Genomic DNA, 23,112 nt, shown 5'->3' with positions numbered 1-23,112 from the left:
TAAGTAAATATTTGATCTGGCACCGCCATTTGATAGGATGAAGACACACGAGCAGTAATTTATGTTTGGGCTATAAAACTACTTGATTAAAGTGGCTATAATCAATATTTTTATAATAACTATGGATCACATAACCTCTTAAATATCAAACGGTTGCTTGTAGTGGCGAACCCAGAGAGGACCATCACCCGACTCTACAGCTCCACTCAGCTCTACAAAGCTTAGCATCCTTTAGCTCAGTGTTATGGTTATTTTCCGCCACAACATTAACATAATTTTTATGCCATAGCAGGCAGTTGTTTTCAGATAAAGATTCCTGATAAACCTACTGTATGCTGTATGCCACTTACTAAGTATGTTGCAAGTACTTACCAAGCACCAACAGACAGAAAGACACAGTTAGAGACTAGGTGGTGACAATTGTGGAGCATTTAGAAGCTGCAGAGACAGATATTTTTAGATGGTGGAGACCAAAAATAGAGCTAAAAGGAGGGTGATGTAAATTCACCAGGTCACCAGAAACACAACTCCAAAAAAATGCTTATGTTGCTCCACTTTAAGTCTGTTGAATGTGTAAGTAGGCAACACAGTTTACTTACATGTGACACTTGAAAAGTGATGATATGCCAATGGCGTGTTTACATCTTAGTGTTTATCCTCTGCCACCAAGTGGCCAAAAAAATCCACTGTTTAAGGTATGGAAAAGATGGCCTTTATGTTTAAAAGAAACCGACACTGACTGTTAATAGGAGAAGGGATGTTTGGACACTTTGCACAAGAAAAGTCATTATTCACATGACCACACACCCACTATGTCAGGAAAATATAAATATGTTTTAACACGTGTGGCTGGAGCTGTGACCCATTTTCAAAAAGAGAAAATGGAATCTTATAACCAGGAACACAGTAATGTCTTCAAAGGTTTAACTTGAATACCGTGATGGTGTGTACTTGATAGTGGACCTGACTTCCTGTCATTACTCGACATTAACTCCTGCAGTAAACGTCATTTCAAAATTGTCATGTTGTAAGTTGGTCACGTCAGGAGACAACTAGTTGAAAGTTGTGGATGACAATCAAAACTTCTTCTGTTCTTGGTTCCAACACCGTTGAATATTTTTGTTTTTGAATCGCCACCCTGCCGTCTTTGCTTTTACTTTTGTTTTCTGAGGTCTTGCTTCCATCATTCTTTTTTTGTCCAATAATGAGACATGCTGAGATACTAGTTTGCATTGTTTACTTTCCTGTTTTACATCTTTGTGCCGTTGAAAACGGGATCAGGTGGGGAGGTTCTATGCAAAACTGATTACAGGCCAGAAAATGGTTTGTATCATCAATGGGGAAGTTATCAAGTTTAGCAACAACGGCATACTATTCCTAAACAATAAACGTTAAGCTCCTTTAACCTTTTCCATGCTCAACTTTAACCAATGTATCAAAATGTCCTTACACTAATAATCTTCTTCTTCTCTCACTGAGACGTTTGGTCCTCCTAAGTTCAGAACAGAAACACACACACAAACACACATATATATACACACACACACACACACACACACACTTGTAGAGCTGGAAGTTGAGCTGGGGATCCTTAGGCTTTTGAATGTGGCTCTCAGTCAAATCAAATATATGTAGCATGTCATCCTTCTGCCATTTGTTCTGCAGCACTTAAAATTATGCTTACTTTATTACATTGGAGATGGATTTATTATTTGTTCAAGGACACACACATACACACACTTGTTTCCATGGGGGACAATGAAGTTTTCTCTTACCAGTAAACTTCACACTCTCACACTATGATGTCCACAGTTCCTGGCAGCATCCTCAAGGTCAAAGCACAAAATTATCTCATAATTTCAAAAGGGACAAAACAATGTTTTTCAAGGTATTTTATTACCGGAGTGTGTACAGACCTTTTGTAGAATCAATTGTAGCAATTCTTTAGAAAGCATTTTACATAGTTTTTTTTTTATAAGAAAGTGAGGCTTTTGAAAAGTCCAAATGCAGCAGAGCAGTCGGTTCGTCATATATACGTCCGTCAATCCCAATTCAATCCAACTTAAATCAAACAGCGTCTGTGTGAAGAGGCCTGCTGCTGCACAGAAAATGGCTGAGATGAAAAATCCAATTCTTGATTACATGGCGCCATCTTGTGGCGGCTGAATCAAAAAGCAAACCAAAAGCAACAGCCGAGAGCTTCTATTTCCAGCAAAAAATGAGTACATTTGTTTTATGGCTTAACAAAGACAAAACACAAAGAAAAACTCTCTCACTTGTTTGTTTTTTAAACAACCTGTGCCTTTTAGAATCAATTAAAATAGAAAATAAAAATCTGTTACAGTCCAATATTTTTCTAGAACATTTCACAAATACTCCATCTATATAAACATTGATAGGAACACACAATATAAACCATTCGTGCCCTGCAAAAACCTCAAATTCTACCATTTTATGTCAAAAAATGATTTCTTTTGACTGTAAATGACAACCAACAGGTGTTCAGTTTACAGTGTAAACTCATGACGCTGGTACCAGGATGATTATAATACACATTTAACTAATTACGTCTTTTTATTCAAGGTCTCTGCAGCACACAAGGAAACTAATTGTTTTGCCTGTGTAAAGAAAGGCAAACAGGAATTTGCAACACACAACACAAAACCAAAAACTCATTCCATAGTTCTGCTATATTAGTCTCCTGAAGACCAAAGTACAGCAAACTGAACTTCACCTTTTCATTATACAGTACTGTTAACAAGAGATGAACAGAGAATTAATACCAAAAATGACACTGAATTAGTGTTTTATGTTTTTGATATGAAAAGAAAGAATAGCTGTTTTTACTATCTTTACTGCCATTACATGCATGAACCCGTATTCATCAGACCTCTCTGGAAGCCCGGTAATTGAGGTGTACTGTAGCTATCTCTCATAACATATTTTACCGTGTATGAAAAGTAAATCTTAAAGTGAGTCTTTTCACTTGTTGAATCTATTTTGTAGGGCACCGTTTGTATTAAAAGACCGCAGAATGAACAGTGCACTTTTACATTTAAACGCCAGAGGTGACAAGTAAATAAGAAATTTAAAACAATATAGGAAAAAATATAAACATAATGCAAAAACAACTTCCCGGCCTTTAGAAAGATTCTTCTTCTCTTGATAATAAAACAAATCACTAGTAAACACCTTCCTATTTCCTTGAGGGAAAAAACAGGGTGGGAAAAAAAAAAGGGACAAGGAGGCGAAAACTCCAAACTCTTTTAGCTTGTCTCCAGCTTAGCCATTTCCTGCACGTAGATCCCGATGCTCTCGCTGTCAAACAGCACAAAGTAGACGGTCTTGATGGTGGAAGACATGGTGGCCACAAAGTAGGTGGAGATGGCCTTAAGGATCAGCTGGGCCGCAGTCTGCTTTGGGAAGCCATTCCTGACAGAAGAGAACACACACACACACTTAGTTAACTGTGGTCAAACACTGGAGAGACTTGTCATTTTGTAGGTCAGCATACATACAAACATAGTTATTAAGTGGACAGTACCAGACATAATACATAATTAGAAATGACTTGACTGCATTTGTCTCAGTAGCCTAAAGAGCATGAGTGTGAGACTTCTTGAATGAGTCAGGATGATACAATGTTACACAGCTCTGTTTACACTTTATGCTCGTAAATCTTTTTTTTAAACAACAAAATTGCTTTGGGAATGTAATCGTCTGTTTCCCATGCCAAGAAAGCCCCTTTAAATTGAGATCAGCTGTTTCTCAGTGAATGAGAGAGAGAGAGAGAGAGAGAGAGAGAGAGAGAGAGAGAGAGAGAGAGAGAGAGAGAGGGAGAGAGAGAGAGAGAGGTGCACAACAATCAGCTGTTTGGTCAAGGAGACAGATGTGATTCGACTGGGAGATTGGCAGTATATATATATATATATATATATATATATATATATATATATATATATATATATATATATATATATATATATATATATTAATAATATATTTGTTTTGGTAGTTGACTCAGCCATGCTTTGCTAACAGTGCAGCAAAACCATAGCCTAGAAATCTAGAAGCACCCTAGCGGCAGCAAATTTTATTTGCAGCCAGGGGGGGTCTAGGCACTCTCCGTTGACTTGCGAGCTAGAAAAACCAAACTCTGGTCAGGCCAATCACATCGTGTATAGAGTCGGTGGGCGGGCTTATGGCTGCTGCTGCTGGGAACAGTGGTCTTCTGGAAGACTTGGAGTTAAGCTTTTCTTTGAGAAACGAACAAAGAACGGCACTGAAATCATTCTTAAAAAAGGAAGATGTGTTCGGAGTTTTGCCGACCGGATACGGCAAAAGTTAAATCTATCAACTAGCTTCGCTACCTTCTTCGTTGCTCTGCCTGGTGGTAGCGCTATCCTATTGCGTGCAGAGGGAATTTGAAAGACAACCGTTTATCCCGCCCCTCGGATTGAGCCCTGCCAATGGTGAGTTCCCAGACCCAACATCTTGATGTGAGTCTGGCTTGTCAGGCTAGCAAAACCATGCATTATTTATTTATATTTACCACCGCCCCCCCCCCCCGTTATACCTATTTCTGTTGAACTAATTTTTAGATAAGCTTTGAAGCCTTTTCTCTAAATCTTTCATTTATTTTGGTTAAATCCTGGAGAGTTTTACCTTCTCAGACCTCTAACACTATTTACATGAAACAATCTGAGAAGGGAACGTCAGTAAACACAGTATTAAACCTGTGCTGAGGGTTCACAAGTAGACGTTTCTTCGACCCAAAAAGGTTGTGATCCGCTGCTCTGACCTGCCGTGTGCTGCTTTCACGCTTTCTTACTGTTGTTCTAACACATGGCATGTTTGTGTAAATCTCTCCTGATCAAAGTGGAGGTGTTTACCACCGTTGCCAGGGAACCATGTCAACTCCCATTTTGACTTACACAGAGAAAATGGGCACAAGCATGAACATTTTACTGCTGACGATGCAAGTATGCCACTCATGATGTTATTAAGACATGTGAGAGGGATTTGGAGTGTAGATCACCTTGTTCAGGTCAATTCAGGTACACTTGGTCTGGAACCAGGTTTGCAAAAAGTGTTCATATTACCACACTTTTTGGCAAACCACCTCCAGTGTCAGACTGAACTAAAGCCAGATTGAAAACGCCCTTGAGCTGATGTTGTTATGGCACACTGTCAGTTAGGTTAAGATAATATTACATTTTCTAACAGCACTTTGTTTTTACAAGCATCAGAAAAGTGACTTGTAATCTTTAGCAAAAAGGACAAACTCTCAAAATAAGGGATTGCATGATGATGTCAGGTGTGTCGTTGCGTGTGTGTTTTCTTACCTCCCGCTACCAATGGAGGGGAAAGCCACAGACTTCAGTTTCTTCTCATCCGCCAGAGCCAGGCAGTTCTTCACCGTCTTGTCCAACATCTCCTCACACTTGTCGGAGCCCCAGCCTGGACTGTTACAGTGGATGACGTACTTAGCAGGCAGACCGAAGCCGGCGGTCAACACAGCTGAGGGATGGAGAGAAGAGAGGATGAAGAGTGGTTAGTCAGGTAAGAAGAGGAGAGGACATAAAAATGGGCACAAAGCAGAGGAGGGGGAGCAGAAAGGAAACTTAGTTACTTCAGGTAGAAAGTTTGGTAAGTGAAAACACTATTTTTTTGCACACTTGTCCCTTGTTTGCACATTCCTATAATAATCAGAATACTTAAAAGGTCCAATGTGTAGGAATTTCTCCCCTCTAGCGTTGAGATCATATATTGCAATCAACTCTCTCGCACCACGCAGTTCAAAGTACGCATTACAGCTACGGTAGCCTTCGCGCTTTTGTTCTGATGACGCCAGTCTCTTGCTCTTTTCAATATCCTTTTTCTTTTTCTGGGCGAAGAAGAAGACTCCCGTTCCTGAAATTTGGATTTTGAATACGTGTGGTCCTCCATGTTTCCTTCTTCAAACTTGCCGGGGCCGGGAAGCTACGATACCCGTTAGCAGCATTAGCAGCACCTGTGAGTTTATCATGTGACAGCAGAAACGCGAAAGGCGGAGCAGTATGTCCTGTATGTCCCTTACCGGCTAACGTATTTCAAGATGGCGCATGAATATGGAGCGTCTACCCAAATTCATGCGAATGCAAATGTAAAGCCAAAAGGAATTCTTGGAATTGATGCTGGAGGTAAATATTCATGAAAAAGGACAAGTTTGTGAACGGGCAACACAGATTTTGATAATGAACAACTAAAAATGTTACGCACTGGACCTTTAAGAATCTATGATTGATCATATTTGGACTTTGACATCATCAATTATTATCTACTGTAGTCTAGTACAGAAAATTGTGAAAGAGGTTTCCAAAAATGAGTCCTAAGTTCCTCAAATTGCTTGTTTTTTTCAAAAATCCAAGTACAAAATATAAAAAGGTATTCACTTTAAAATGATATAAAACAGACATAAGCACCAAATTAGTTAAGTGGCACTAACATTTTAAAATATTCTAAAACCTCACTATGAAAAAAACTGGATATCTTTGAGGCCAAAAACTGAAAATGAAAAAATGTGGTGTCACTTCTGAACTATCTGCAAATATTTTGCTGTTGAATAAATGTTTACATGATGGTTTGTACAACATTGAAAACATAATGAAACAAAATGAAAGAATGATGTCCGCCATCACCCACAGCTGTGACCTGCATTATTTAGTGAAATCAGTACTTTAAACATTTTTTTCTACTGAGACACCACGTCATATTTTGCTAGATTTGTGCGAGTTTTGTTTAGTCACACAGTGAGTGAACTCATTCAACTCTAACTCTAACTTTCTCACGGCACGTCCATTGTCTACGTCAAAAATCAGCTTCATTAACCAGTTTTGTCAGATGTCAAAACCCTGGAGGCCCGAGATGCTAAAAGAACACTTTGCTTTGTGGAAAATGTATGCAGCAAATCTCCAAGAGCTTAAAAATGGTTTGGCCAGGGTATTACAGTGAGGTGGGCCGGAGAAATCACTTCTCCAGACAGCTGAAGAGGAGCAAAGAAAAGGAGAAGAGGAAGAACAAGGAAGAGAAGAGAAAAGGAAACGGAGAGAAGACATGAGAGAAGAAGTCGTCAAACCAGCAGCTGTAGACAGTGTACCTTAGCCAAAGCCCCTGACTCTGTGAAGTGAGAAAGCCTCCAGTCAGATTTTATTAGCCCACAGCGAACGTGTGACTGGACTGGAGTCAAAGCTGAGGAAGAGCTTATTTCCAGATGGCACACAGAGAGGATGGAGAGACTTCACACAGCAGAGCAAGTCGCGCTTCATGTGTGATCTGGTTGTGAGCTAAAGTGTGTGGATGATGATGATGATGAGGATGATGATTACGGCTTTCATGACTGCCTGCAAAGTTGAACTTGTTTTATGGTTTGGGAAGGAGGAACAGTGGTGTGGTGGCGTTTGCGCACTGCACATCTGGCGATCACCTGTCAATCAAACTATGCAGACAGTACTCAACATTACTGTCGACGTAGTTTGAGCTGTGAGTGGCGTTCTTTTTTTTGTCCATTTAGCCAACCAACAAACTCCAATACGTCCAGAACTCAGCTGCCCCTGTCCTCCACAACCTCCACTGGCTCCCAGTCAATACTTCTCCTCACATACAAAGCACTTAATAACCTTGCCCCTCCATACCTCTCCGACCTCCTCACCCGCCACGCTCCCGCCCGCCTCCTCAGGTCCGTCGCTGCTAACACACTCAAGACCATCAGGACCGAGCTCCGGACCTGGGGCGACAGAGCCTTCTCAGCTGCTGCACCCACCCTCTGGAACGTCCTCCCCGACCACATCAAACAGTCAAGCACCCTACCATCCTTCAAACAGGCCCTCAAAACTCACCTCTTCGAACGTGCATTTTCCTGTTGACAGACTTTCCCAGTTTTTCCCTCCTTTTCATTGGCCACCTCTCTTGCTTGCCTCTGCTTGTCCATGCACCTATGTGTTTTCTTTTCTTTGTTATGTAACCTTGTCTGTTTGTTGTATCTATGTAACCAAAACCGCAAAGCGTCTTTGAGTGTTTAGAAAAGCGCTATAAAAAAAATAAATGTATTATTTCATTCAATCAGAAAAACAAAACAAAAAAGGTTATGCTGTTGCTGCCAGAAATATGAATCATTATTTCCTGTGTGCAACAGAATTGTTTCTGTCAATAAATTACAATAGGACAAAAGACCAAAACCAACTTTCTGACTTCCATACCCTGTCTGTGGGCGGGGGGAAAAAAGCCAAAAAACTGTTGTCCGTCACAGTTACCTAAAGCCCAAATTGAATAGCCCAAACTCTCCTAGAGAACAGCAGTGAATCCTCATAAATGACAAGCTGGAACTGGGGAATGTTTGTCTCTTTTGCTTTAAAAATGACCTTAATGATTGATTATGAAAATAGTTGCTGATTATTTTTCTGTTGATCAACTTGATTAATCGTTACCGCTCTAGAGTTCACAAGAAATTAATTTTGATGTGGCACTGATGTGGTGTAACCGGGTACTAAAACAAATGGCTCATTGCCAAGTAATACAGTAAACAAGTTATCATTCACCTTTATAAAAAAAATTATATATATATATATATATATATATATATATATATATATAAAAAATAACATTTTTATATTTTTTGTCATCCAACAGTTATAATTTTTATTTTACTATGTGTGCAGCAGATCTATCTTATGAATGAACCATGCATTACAAAATAAGGCCTTGAAATAGGGAAGTTTTCTTTGCAAAAAATCCAGATGAGCAAATACTTTTTAACAAGTATGTAAAACATCTTGAAGAACTTGTTTGATGGCGGTTCTGAACCAGGTCTGGTCAGGATGACCGTTTTGCTGATCCTGATCCCCAGAATCCCCGACAGGCTCTGCTGGCTCGGTGTTCAGTCACCTGGTAATCTATTTACAAGCTCCACACAGAGACCGGGATTATGATGCTGAGCTAACTTGGCTGAATGTGAGAGAGAGCAGTGGTGAAGGTGGGGAGTGTTTGAAAAATTGAGTATGAGTGATGAATAATGAGAGAGACAGATGGAGAAAGAATAAGAGAGGGACAGAAAGAGAAAGTGGAGACAAATGGACTGAAGGATAAAATAATCTGACGGCTCAAACAATATGGCTCTCTGAAGACCGATGCCTATAGTTTTAGACGAAAGTCGCCAAGGACAGATAGAACGTGCCAATAAGAAATGTCTTACAAAAACAGTCAACTATTCACCGGTTCTCTAAAAAGTTCAATGATTCTGGCAAATCTTAGCATTTAAGAGAAAGAAAGTTGGTCGTGTGAAAGTGGGTGAAATCGTGGAAGCAGAGGACAAAAGGACCCTGCCTAGTTTAGTTTAGTTTAGTTTGGTGTGTGTGTGTGTGTGTGTGTGTGTGTGTGTGTGCAGAGAGATTTACGGCACACTCTGACATCACTGTCATATGAGTTGGGTGGTGCTTGAGTAGATCAATATGCACTTTTCAGGCCCATCAATGGGGACATTGGATAAAAGTCATGAAACGTCAGCGTTGCCAAAAGCATAATGATTTGTGGTGTCGACTGGGGTTCACACTCGTCATCTTTTCCTCAAGTGGATATGGACGTTTACTAGTTGCAGCAAAGCAAAGGTGTCTTTAAACAGAACTCTGAATTTCTCTTTCCACTTTGTACGACTGCAGGAGAGGGTCTCTGATCACAAAATCTACAAACAACATTGGTCAAGGTAGTTTTGAAGCTTGTTGGAAAATATAAGTATAGTATAGCTGGAGCAGAGTTTCAAGTACTCTGCACCATCTTTTTTCACTTTTTAAAAACACCACAGATTTTAGCTGCTGCTATACAGGATGAAAGGCAGAGTTATACCCCTTAGATAGCGCTTACAGTAGAAAGGCTTACCCATACCCCATCATTTGTTTTACTGAGAATAACTGATCTAGTGTTTGTCTAACTGTTTGTTTGAGGTGTTTGAATTTTTTATCAACGTCACGACAGCAAAGCCTGACTTGATCGAAGTTGATTTAATAATGAAAGTGTCTGAACCCCAACTTGTAAAAAACCTCCAGGCTCCTCAGGCAGAAATGTCATAGTCTGATTTTTGTATAAAATGATTTTTTGTTTTTGTTTTAAATCCCTTTACTGTCCACACAATAAGCAGCAGGTACTGGTAGGCAAATCCTGACAATATCTGCTCCGCGCACTTACCGCCAGCCACCTCCAGAGGGCCGTTTTTCTTCTGCAGCTCCGACAACGCTTCAGTGAACTCCTTCCCTCCTTTCTTTTCCAGAGCAGAGCCTGTATGTGGAGGAGAGGGTTGGAGTGATTACATCCTCACATACTGCTGATGGACAGATAGCAGGGAAGAGGAGAGAGGCAATGTCATGCAGATAGGCATGAGAGGCAAGCAGGCAGACATGGAGACAGACAGACAGACAACAATGCCGTCAATCATTTCACCTGGTTTCTCTCTCAATCTCTGAGCTAATGCCGCACACAGAGTCTCTGTTACCTCACAAATGAAGTGCAAAGATTCAGGGCTGCTATTTTCCAAATGACTCACTCTGAGTCAGTTAAACTAAAGTATTAAAGCCGCGGTCCCTAATTACTTCCCTCTGTCCTCACATACTGGCTTATTTGCAGTGGACTGAGGGTATTCCTTGAACTCCAAATTAGAGAGTGAAGGGTGGGTTTAAAAAAAAAAAAAAAGGAAGAAAAAGGCTAGCAGCATGTTATAAATGAAAATGTAAAAGCTCGGTTAACTTGCTCGCATACACATTGAAAATCAAACAGCCAAGGAAGCATTTCAAGTTCAACTCTGAAGAGGAGGAAGATACATTTAGAAGTTGAGACAATTGAGAGAGCAAATGTTTTCTTTCCTACTTATTTTGATTATTCATTCCACATGGGTCACACTATTTCAGATTTACTCAGAGCTAAAGAGAAAAACCACAAAGGAAACCAGAGAGGAGAGAGGTGATTTAAATCTACCAGAGCCAGAGAAATCAATCTTCTGGCTGCAATAACATTTAAACCAGGCAGGAGAGAAAATACAACAAGGTTAAGATCAGCCCTTTAAAGAAAAGTTAGTGATTAAAAGCTCTTTTAAATTATGAAATGTTAACTGTTAAATAGCTATTAATTGAAAGGACCAGTCATCAACGCTCAGGAGTTGTAATTTGAGGCTTGAGGAAATCAAAGTAAAAAAAAACTTGGTGGATTTTCTTTCTAACCAGCTGAACAGACAGCACAATCCAGGGGGACAGGAAATGAAGCGGGTTCAAGATCGCCCACATTAAAGCCAAGTGGAACAAAGCAGCATCAACAAACAGCAGCAGCATGGTTTCAGGATTACAGGGACAGAAATATACGGTTGTGTATGCATTACATGATGCACTCAACTGCTCTCTGTAGATCATGTTTCTGTTTAACACTGCACCTGGATATTAGATGATTATTAAGAGTATCATAATGAAGTAATGTATAGATTTTCTTCAGTGGTTCAGCTGTAAAGGTGAATCATTAGTGGGTGAAGCATTACAGCGACACATGGGCCACCAATGTTATGGGACTATGTCGCTGCTTTTACACATTTGCAGGCTTGCTGTAGCGTGTGCCTGTATGATGTGAAAATAAACTTGCAAGGAATTGAAAGTTGCTTGAGACCGTGAATCTTACTGTAGTCGTTTAGTGTTTTTGGGAAGGTCAGATAAGAATTGTGTCACAGCTAATGCAGGTGCTCGTCTCACGAAGCAGGATTACGAAGTTATCGGGCGCTCAGACTGAAAACAACGCAAGGGTTGGTGTAATAATCCAAGCAGTTCTTTCTGCTTCAGTCCACGATGTTGTTGTGTGTGTAACTTCATTAGTCCTGCTTCGAGAGACACACCCTGGTTGCAATCAGGAACGGCTTTGAAAACCTTTTTGGTGCATAAAATGCAAAAGTTTCTGACATCTGAGAAAACAAGAGTCAGCTGCCAAACACCAGAATCTTTTTTTTTTTAATACATTAAAGGTGCCAAAATTCAAATAATCCTTTTCACAATGTCTATATTGAGTCTGTCTTCTGGGTTAAGTTTATTGAAAACATAGCGTGTTACTGCAATGCAGTTTGGCAGCTCACTTTCAAACCTGGGAGACTGAGGTTTCCCACAAGCACTTCCTTGCATACATAAAGTAGTCCCTGCTTTCACATTTCAAGCCTCTGCAAGTTAATTTTCATTCATGGTAGAGTAATAGTTCTTTCAGTCAATGTTTCATCAACTTACATGAATACTACAGTGAAGCATTTACAGTAAAAACAGCAGGGTGTTTGGGCACTGGCTAAATAACCTGCAATGCAGAATAAAAACTGTGCTGCTGCTGTGATGTTTGTCCACAGACTGCAGTGCAGACCATCTGGAATATGCAAAGAGAGAGCAGACGGACAGGCACTCGCGGTCTCTGTGGTTTCAATGGTTCCTTTACCTACTTCACCACCTGCATAGAGGGAGGAGTTGGTCGGGTGAACGACAGCGTCGCTCTCCACGTTGGAAATGTCGGCTCTGACAACTTGCAACTACAGACGACAACAATGACAGACAACAGCCAAACAACATGGTGGTAAAAACACAGTGTGTGTGTGTGTGATCAGGAGCAACAAGATGAGACAAAAAAAGTAGAACAAAAAAAAAGGATGAAAGAGAAGAACAGGAAGAAAAGAGACAGAAGTGAGCGCACTCCTTATTGGCTGAGGACTTGACAGGAAACAAGGAGGCAACTGAGGACACGGTGGGTCATGTTATGTAATTAGAAAGCAGGACTGCACAGTTAGCCAGATTTACTTACACAGAAATACAGTCAATTCTTTACACTCATCATCGCACAAGATTGCATGCTAGAGTGCATTTTAAAATCTCTTTTTTTGTAGTTTTTAATTGGGGAAATTAGGGAAGTTTTCTGACTTGCTGTGTCATCCTGACTTACTGTGTCATCTTGATTTCTTGGCTCATATCAATGAGCAAAGAAGTTTGAGATCACACTCCAGGCCACCGCCCTTTACAGTCAGGCTGCAGAGAGCTACTAACAGAGGTTCATGTCATGTTTTCTTCTGTAAATTGATGCTCTATTTCATTACTAAAATTGTCCTGAAATTAGAGTTATTATCAAACATTGTAAAAATGGCTGATAGCCATCTGAAAGGTTGACAACCTGGAATGAACCTCAACACATCTACAGATGGGAAGAGCAAGCGTGAGCACTGCTCTTAGGGGCTTCGATAAAAAAAACCTTGAATGTCTCCACAGAAATTCATGTCTTGCTCCTGGGAGTTGTATTTTAGAGAAAATCAGTCTTTCTCTTCATTTTAAGTCAAAGAGCAGGATGAGTTACTTGAGGTCAAAGAAGATCAAATATATAATCCTCACCAGGTATTCACACTGCGAGCAACACCGTCAATAAGTTATTTTATTTCCTGAGAGTCCAGAAATCCTCAACAAGCACTTCAGCTGAGGAGCGTTAGCTGTAGCAGAGGTTTTCCACTCAGCAGACGTCAAAAGCTCATCATGTAGAACATGTCCTCCCGGTGTTTTTTCATTCATTTCGAATGGCTGCATCCTTCATTAGGGTTTACTGTAAATCACTCCGGTTTTCGTTGCTCTCAATGTACTTACACAGAAAAGACATCCAGCTAAAACAAGGACAACAAAGCTAGACAAAGATAAAAACATAACCAGGGAGGGAGATCTGAAAAATAAACAAAAAAGTACTAGAGAGCGCAACACCGAGGCTGCCGTCCGCGGGGCCATTTGACCGAACTTTTATTTACAGTACTGATATGTTTATAAGGCCAATATCAAAGCAACAAAAATGTTATTAAAAGGTTGTGTAGCTGCATTAAACATAAAGCTAATTTTCACCTTTTTTCATTTAATGTTCCCAAGTATAGAAAATGGAGGACGCTGTTCTCCATAGATTAATACGGTTAAGATAAACTAGCAAAAAGCTCAGCACAGTAATAGAAAGTGAAGAGAAAAATTCAGAGAAGGCACCAATAACCCTCAATTTTCACCTGGATTTTTGTAACTGTTTTTGTCATCAACCTTCAATTGATTTTAAATGATCAAAACAACCAGTGATACATTTGGGATTCAAATATCTCTTCCAATTTCCAACATCTGTCCTACATGATCACAACATCAACTAAGTTGCCCACAGTGTGAATAAACAGACGTGGTGCAGGAAGGTCCTTCTAACTTGTCCAGCAGTCTGACAGTTCTTTATTCACTGATTATTTAGTTTAGGAGAAGTTGTCAAGCTGTTGAACATTCAAGGATTTTTTATCATCTCAAACCCCACTGAGACCAGAGAGTTTGGGCTAGGGGAGCTCACCTAGATCATCTTTAAGTTCAAGTTCAGCATTGGTGGGGTTGATGACCCCCTCCACGTCAAAGCCAGCCAAGTTACTGACCTCGCTGTGAATGAGGTTGAGCTGCGGAGGTGGGAAGCGGGGGAGGGGGGAGGCATGCCGAGAAGGAGGGAGAGCAAGAAGGAACAGGGGAGGAAGCAAAGCAATTAAAACCAGATTCACACCACGGCTTAAAGGGATACCTTGACTTTTTGAGGATTTTTTTTACAACTGACATTATATATAGACATTCAACATATCTTCACTACAGCTGAAAGCACACAGTGAGTACATGCTTAATGTTTTTTGTGTGCAGTGACGTGACATGTAATGCCTCGATGTGGACTGACAGAAAATAATAACCTCATGTACAAAAACACTGCAACAAAAGGTTATACTGCTAACTGCTACTGCTACATCAGCATTAGTCGGCATTTAGTCTAATCGACGACAATTCATTTACCGGATAATCGCCAGAACATCGGTTACCTCCGAATCTTCCGCCCGGATGTCCCTCGCCTTGCTAAACTCCATTGGTTTCGGAAAACAAGTTATTCGCTTAAAATGGCACGTTTTAAATAAAATTTAGATCATGCAACAAGGCAGGCCTGCTTGGTTCTTTCGGGGAAGGATTGAAAAAATTTACAAAAGAATATGTTTACGGTATTTACTATCTAACTGGGAAGTTTTGGGACCGGACACGGTGATAAACTGGTAAGAGCAAATTACGTTTAACCACGTATCCAGCTAATTTATATAGCTTACATAAATGTATTGTGTGAACAGATAACTTCATTTAATATTGATCCTTCCCGAGACCAATTTGCAGATACATCGTCGCTGCGACCGGAGCTTAGCGCTGCCCAAGACGATTGTGATTGGTTTAAAGAAATGCTAAAAACCTAGAGCGTTTTTTCTCCTATCCAGGAGTGTATTTGTGGAGGGATAATTTGTGTGGATAAGCACTTTGATTTGTTTCATGTTTTCAAAGAAAATTGTGACAACTAGAAGAGGTAGAAAGAGGGCAGCAGGCATGTAGGGGCATTGATTAGGAAATGCTAAATTATTTTAAATGCCAATGCAAAGAGCCTGGATAATTAGGACCACACATACAAATGGCCTCAACCAAGAGGGACATTGGTCACAAGCTGAAACTAACACACAGGAATATAATATATACTCTTTTTCACAGCAGACAGTTTGACTTGTCATTGTAAGAAAAGCACAGGTGTTACTAATAGCATTAACAATGTCTCTGTTCTATTTAAGTGTCCCATTAAGCCATGGCAGAGTGACAGTGAGACAGCATGCAATAATACCAGGACCGTGAAAATGAAGCAGCTGAATGCAATTCAACCATCAATAGTTTGATTATTTACACCTGTGCTTTTCCTACAGTGCAACGTCAAATAAGCTCTATGGCATACAATCTCATTTTACCCATCTTTGTAGCTGTGTTTGTAATTATTTCAGTTGAGTGTAGGGATTGTTTGTTGAGGGTTTGTCATTTTGTCTACATCTTAATGTCCCTTAAGTGCTATTGTTTATATATATATATATATATATATATATATATATATATATACATACATACATAGATATATATATATATATACATATATATATATATATATACATACAGCAAAAATATATATATAAAATATATATATCTCTACTGTAGGTTTGCAAAGATAATTCCAGTTTATTCATATTTTGTTTGTTAAACGCTACCTGTACCGCACAGTTTCAGTTTCAAAGCCAGCCATTTTTACCAAGACTGAGGGAATAGTCTAAAACAAAAGTCAAAATGTCAAGGTATCCTTCTAAATGTTAAGTATTTCCAATGCATATGCCACATCCTGTTAGTATCCCAGAGTCTACGATTAATTAGTCATGTGTTACACAAACACCACCAAAGGATTTAAATGTAATACTTTGAAATAAAAAGGCCCAAATCATCCCACAAGCAGTGAGAGTGAAAGCAGTGACAGCAGAACAGTTATTTGGAGTGTGTGACTGAGACTGAACACTTGGGCAGGAAAAGTGCAGTTGAGATAATTAAGTCTATAAAAGAGAAAACAGACTAGCTTTTCTATCCATGGGTTCATTATCTTAATCAGGGGGGAGGTTAACTGCATTCATTTGATTATCATCCACTGATTTCAAACAGCTGCTGTCATCTGTGGTCAGCACTGAGCATTTTCACTAATGAAGAAAATACGACGGCAGACAAATACTTCCTGCTACTGAGTGTAGCGTAATCTATTCCACAATCAAAGTCAATCACTTTAAGTTTGATTTCAAATTAACGCAATACACCTAGGAACATGTGTTAAAATCACCATGAGCCAAGACAACTTGTGTAAGCAGCAATATTTTAGACTTTAGAAATAGCCAATGACAAGCTGTAATTTGAAATATGTTTAACATATTTTCTGACACTACAGACTGTAATGTTTTTTCCCCAAGGTTCCTAAAAGATCAATTAATTCATGGTGAAGAAGCAAAATTGCTAAAGATTTGTGATAAAAAACAGTATTAATTAGTCAGTATTCAATAATATATTAGCATTAGCATATGCATGGTAGACCAAAGCATGCAGTGCCATTACCCGCAGTTAAAGTTGATCTGAAACGTTGAGTTTTGGAAGTAAATTTCCCACATTTGTTCTCCTGTGGAGGGCAATTAATTTGGCATTTGATTGTAACAGTTAATTTGATTTTTTAACAGTGTCAGAAAGTTTTCATGACTCTGCAGACTGTGAAACAACTATAAATTGTATTTCTGTAGAAACCATCAATTAATCCTCTCCTATCTGTGTTTCATCTTATGTTGTACTACACTACCCACAAGCTTTAGTAAGAGGCAAAACAAATAATCAGAGGACACTGTGGAAAAAAGACTGCTCCAAACTATTGTCAGAGTGCTAAACACAGCACACACAATACAGTTTTTAGCACAAAGGAATTAGTGACACTTGCATCATTATTGGGTCATTCAATCTCTTAGACACAACGGTGTTCCCCCTCTGCCTTTCATGTTTTTCAAACTCAAATCTATTTTCATAAGCTTCTGATCTTGAACATTAAAAAAGGCTTAGATGTGACTTAAGGCAAATTTACTTCCATGTTTCAGTTAAAATAAAATAAAATCTTGAAAAATAAGTTTTTATGCTCAGCAGGACCAAAGCGAGGGGAGCTTACAGATCTGCCACATCTGATACATTAAGCAACACAGCATTCATGGTTGCTACTGTTACAGTTAAAGCGTAGTGCGCCGCTCTGTTGTGTAGCACTATAAGCCCTTATATGAAGTCTGGTGAATTATAGCAGACCTGTTAGGAAGTACAGCGTGATGGAAACTTACATTAATAGAACAAAATATCACAAACTGCTTTCTTTCTATGAGACAAAACAGATAACTAATTACATTGTCACACCATCTTTGCTTGATTTCACCTCTTAAATCTGGTTCAGTTATGACAGTAACGTATAAATAATAGACTGAATAACAACGGATGGATAGTTTAAGGAGGCCTATCTAACAGTTTGTAGTCTTTAATTATAACCCCTGTGGCTGAACAAATTACAAAACATATCTTTGGTTTTACAGTTTTCCTGAGCACTGATCTTATTAATCTGGTTGCTCATCAAGAATGAGATGTCAAGTTTTCTCCAAAACAGAGATATAAAAAAAAATTAAAATAGGCATACAATTATGTCTTATTTCTTTACTACTGAAATGTTAACACTGCATTTTAAAACACGAAAGTCTTTTGACAGACAATTTTAGTCCTAATATCTACCTATACATTAGGTATTTATGTATGTCTTAATTCATGTATTTGCAATTTATCAGATATTTGTCTAGAACTCGCTTCGACCTGTGTTGAATTTGTACGTTTTAACAGACAGAAAACTGACCTTTTGACCCAGGAAGAGGCTCTTTGTGGAGAGCACGGTGAAGCTGTCAACTGGAGATCCCTCTGTGGTGCTGTCTGCTGACGCTGCCTTGCTCACCTCACCCTGCTTCTGTTGAGGACACAAAATACATGTTGACACTATGTGACAGTCTATAGGACTATTGTTGTCTCTTGGTCCCCTCTGTGGGGAGGTAAGAGATCAGGGTCAGCTAGAGTGTCACAGCTGAAGCTGTCCTACGATAACATCTTGTCTCAGTGCTGTGCCTTTAATTAGATTTGTCTTGGTTGTGGGTGTTAATTCAACTTTTCCCTGCCTATCAAAAATGTCAAAACTTTTTTGTGATGTTTCGGTTAATTTTCTCCTCACTAAAACATGAAAACCAATCAGCCTGTAACGTCCTGTATATGTACAGTTTATGCAAAGTTTATTGTGAAGGAACCCCTGGGAATACATATGCAGAATCCCAAAAATTGGATCCTAGTCCCTATAATTTAAGCTCTAACTTTTGGACATCATCACTCTTTGTCATGTGTTAAAGCCAGTTAGGATCCAATCAGGAAATAGCTAAATATTAGGATCAGTCCTCATCTTGGGAGAGGAAATGCTGGCTATCAGATGTCAAGATTTATCCCTTTAGTTCTCATTTCTCTCTCTCTGTCTGTCTCATGTTTTGCTTCCTTTGAATGTCATTGTTCCCAAACGATTCAAAATACAGGATTGAATGCTCTAAAGATAATATAGGCTGCTCCAGACATGACTGGTGGTAACATGTTTTAGTATGACATGTCTATGGAACTGAGATTGAGTTGCATTTTCCTGCTTCCAATTACTGTAGATTTAAATTAAAATGAAACAGTCCTTTCTGAGTTTCGGAGTTCCTGCTCAGAACATTGAGTATGTTTTCAAAAGTGTTTTTTGTATATTTTTTAAATTTGCGTGACTTTGTTTTAACAAGGTTCGCTTATAAACCGATCAGCGTACCACAACAACAACAACAAAAACAACAACAACAACAACGTTGTGGTTAAACAGCTTCAATTAAATGTTTCTGGTGCTTTTAAGCAGCCAAACAAACACCAGCCAATTCACATAAAACAATACCTTAGCCTTCGCTCCTGCTTTTTTCCCACTCATTTTCTTGCTTGCCGATTTTTTGACTGGCTTGGGTTTCTTCTCTGGGGCGGGTGAGACGGGTGTCTCCAGTTTTCCCTTTGCACCTCTCTTCTTAGCCAGCAGCTCTGGATGGATGTTGGGCAAGACTCCACCTGCTGCGATGGTCACACCTTTCAGCAACTGAAACAGGAAGACAACATTGAAAACTGGAGTTCACATGGTCCCACACTGCCTGGAAGGTGACAGCAGAACAGTTATTTGGAGTGTGTGACTGAGACTGAACACTTGGGCAGGAAAAGTGCAGTTGAGATAATAAAGTCTATAAAAGAGAAAACAGACTAGCTTTTCTATCCATGGGTTCATTATCTTAATAAGGGGGGAGGTTAACTGCATTCATTTGATTATCATCCACTGATAATCAATGGAAAAATAGTTGACAATGATGTTATACGTTGTTTTTTTTGCAAATGTCTTTCAAATGGCAGATTAGATGGCTTTAAAATGAACTTGACATAATATCAAGTTTACATAAATGCAACTTGTGTAAGATACGTGCAGCAGCTGACCTGGTTCAACTCCTCATCGTTGGCGATGGCCAGCAGGATGTGTCGTGGTGTGACGCGACCCTTCTTATTGTCTCTGGCTGCATTACCTGCCAACTCCAAAATCTCAGCTACATGGGTGAAGAAAAAAAAAATCAATTAACATTGTAGAGCACAAATGGTTTCAAAAATCAGTTCATGCCTATGAATGCAGAGGTAACCTCAATTAACAATAATAGACTTTCATGTGGTTCTTTAATTCTATGTAATTAGTATAGAGTAAAAAATGAATCAACATACTGTAAATAAGAATTGAGCAAATTCCTACAACTGGACTGAAAGAGCAAGTACAGCTTTAAAGGGCTTCCTCATCACAAACCGTCATATCTCTACGCTGAAGCTCGTGTTAGAAATATTGTGACAAAAGTACCTAATTTATAGCAGTTTTCTCTTTTGCCTGTGTTACTTTCTGCCTGGGTTCTGAGTAGATAGCACTGAATATAAAATATTATATTTATGTCAAGATGATACATTTAAGAAAAACATACCGCCCTTACATAATAAACAAAATTAGTTTTCATTCAGATTTTTTGAATGCCTAAGAATACCATAAGTAACTAAAGCTTTTAGATCCATCTGTCTTAGAGCCTTCTTTTAAAAACAAAGTTGCTCAGCAGCCAACAGTACAAGACTGAAGATCAGCTGTTGTTCAACGTGCCTTTTAATGCCTAAACAACATGTGTAATAAGTAGTTAAGTTGTCCTCCAAATTCAAATATGCTTTTTTATATTTTAGCATTCTCTCACTAGATAATAAATCTTACCAGTAAGATACTCAAGGACAGCAGCCAGGTAGACGGGTGCTCCCACCCCGATGCGATATTTGGGCAGGCCCCTCTTGATGTAGCGCAGCATGCGTCCTACAGGGAAGATGACCCCGGCCTTGGTAGACCGGGACGTCTTGGTTGACTTCTTCTTTCCTCCTCGGCTGGACATGGTTCTGAGAACGCTACCTGTGTCGGGCTCTGCAGGGACACAACAACCATGATCCATCAACAAATCTGAATATGACGTTTCTTCATGGTAAGTGAAATACCAAATAAGCAGTAATTCAGTTCTGAGTACACCTAGTGTGACTTCATTCTTAAATATGTCTTGGCCTGATGTGAAAGCATATGCTCATCTTACCGGTTGCAATCACAAACTGAGGCTACAACAGAGGAAAACTTTCCCAAACTAGAAAGCTGCAGACATACCTAACGTTTGGTGAAATCCCATTGTTAAGCTGGGACATATCTCCCACAGGAAGTAATGAATCAAAATAAAGAGTTAAATAAATAAGCAGTAGGCTCTTTGACTGGGGCTGGCTTACAACAAACTAAATGCAATTCCTGAATAACCTTGAGTTTTTGAAGGTTTGATACCTTTTGGCCCCTTAAATTTAATAACAAACAAAAGATGATACAATCCTGAATAGGTTTTACATCTAAACACTCCAACTCTAAACTCTCACTATACAGTAATAATAAAAGGACATTGTTGTTATTATGCATTCAGGGCTAAGCACTTCATAACAAGTCTAGTCACCCTCTCTCAAGTCCTCCAGCAGTTAATTATGTGCTTTGATTCTCTCAACAATAAATCCCCTGGATGCATCTAGTTTTAAAGTGTAGCCTACTTCATCAGACTAGTATTTTATATATTGATTGCCCAAGATCCACAATGGCATTTTTCTCTGTTTTTATTTAGATCACCCTCGGGCCAAAGTGCAGCATAATGTCACATTAGATGTAAAAAGACATGGATTATCATAAGAGCTATGCTGCTGTCTGATCACTGCTGTGAACGGATATTTTACTGATAACCATTAGCACCCTGACATCTTGGGAATGGTCAATTATAAAATTTAAATATGCATATAGGTGCTTTTGTGGGTTAATCTCAACTAAAACCTAATATTTTAAGTAAAGTCCGTGGATCATTTCATGACGTGAACATAATTGTGATGGAAATCATTTTTTATTGTACCAGATGCAGACACCAATTAGCTGTCTGGTGCTGATAATTAATTAGCTCCACCAAAGGCTAACCTGGATTCCACACGATACATATATCATAACGCTAACCGTGGCAATTGAACGTAACGTTATTGACCAGCAGATAGAAGATCTGCGGCATGTCTGCTCTCCGGACAGGTGTAGGTGGGTTTAACCGCCTCACTGGGTATTTCTTTCTGCTGGCCACTGACAACGATTTCCGCATGTCAACAGCCCGCCGAATGTCTCGCACATGTAAATGTATTTTATCCACAGACTGAGCGACTACACGGCTAAAAATCGAGCTGTCAGACGAACTGGGGACATTTTCCTGTTCAGGTCAGCGAGCTTTCGAGAGGAAATAACCCCGGCAGAGCGGCGGCAGCTGCCCTCTCCTCCTTCCCTCCCCTCCCTGCCTGCCTGCCTGCCAGCTCCAGCAGTCTCCGCTCTCGGCCTCCATGCCAGTAAAACACGAAATGGCAACGTTAACGGCTCAGTTCGGCGTACGGAGACTGGCTCGGCCGACAATGAGAGACCGTACTTAACCCGACACGACGGTGTGCAGACCCGGTGGATTACTTACAAAACACAGCGGGGAAAAAATGTCTCCGGTTCTCCGGGAACAAGCCTGGGCAGTGTCCTCGACTCCCACAATCCACAGCGAGTTAAAATATCGGATCGAGCCAGCGCTGCCCACGGAGCGATGCAACCAGCTACTGGAGAGCAAACCTGATGAGTCTGAATCTGCTGCCGAGATGATCTTTAACCCTTTACACTTGACTGTGTCCAGGAAAACACGTGGTTTAAACTGAAAACGCTGACCGTTTCCCGAGCAGAAGATCTAGCTATGCTAACTCTCACATTTAAGCTTTACGAGTCACATTAACCTGTTCGCGCATTTTACTGTGGGCTACGTCAAAAAAAATTTACCAGGGGTGTCACTAATTCCGGGCATGTTGTACAAATATACCCCCCAACCCACAAATCACTCTATTACATTTTGCAAGAATGTTTTTTTTCTGATAAAGTAGGCCTATTCATCAAAAAAGATTGTCAATCAACCAGCATCAGTGCAACTGTGTTATATGGGAATAATGATAGTGCGTT

The 23,112-nt window shown here is 39.7% G+C and overlaps 1 protein-coding gene and 1 long non-coding RNA gene across 5 annotated transcripts; one reads left to right on the top strand and one right to left on the bottom strand.

Moving 5' to 3' along the window:
• Nucleotides 1–1,877: 1,877 nt before the first annotated feature.
• LOC120544088 (core histone macro-H2A.1) lies at nt 1,878–22,909 on the bottom strand. 4 transcript variants are annotated; one of them, XM_039777643.1, is made up of 10 exons: nt 22,589–22,909; nt 20,794–20,994; nt 19,995–20,101; nt 19,417–19,608; nt 18,316–18,420; nt 14,377–14,476; nt 12,475–12,486; nt 10,216–10,305; nt 5,346–5,520; nt 1,878–3,432 (listed from the first exon to the last, which is right to left on the bottom strand). In XM_039777643.1, the coding sequence occupies exons 2-10, from the start codon at nt 20,963–20,965 to the stop codon at nt 3,267–3,269; spliced, it is 1,119 nt and encodes a 372-aa protein (XP_039633577.1). In that variant the 5' UTR covers nt 20,966–20,994; nt 22,589–22,909; the 3' UTR covers nt 1,878–3,266. The 4 variants fall into 4 exon arrangements, with proteins under 4 accessions (XP_039633577.1, XP_039633576.1, XP_039633578.1 ...); XM_039777642.1 differs by having other exon boundaries at nt 18,316–18,423; nt 22,589–22,905; XM_039777644.1 differs by lacking the exon at nt 12,475–12,486 and having other exon boundaries at nt 18,316–18,423; nt 22,589–22,904.
• LOC120544090 lies at nt 16,340–19,762 on the top strand. The gene is made up of 2 exons (XR_005636447.1): nt 16,340–16,376; nt 19,668–19,762. It is a non-coding gene; the product is annotated as an uncharacterized LOC120544090 (long non-coding RNA).
• Nucleotides 22,910–23,112: the final 203 nt, after the last annotated feature.

The sequence above is a fragment of the Perca fluviatilis genome, chromosome 16 (assembly GCF_010015445.1).
Source record: "Perca fluviatilis chromosome 16, GENO_Pfluv_1.0, whole genome shotgun sequence".
NCBI lineage: Eukaryota > Metazoa > Chordata > Actinopteri > Perciformes > Percidae > Perca > Perca fluviatilis.
The sequence above is the reverse complement of the archived record's forward strand: the minus strand, read 5'-3'. Positions and strand labels throughout refer to the sequence as shown.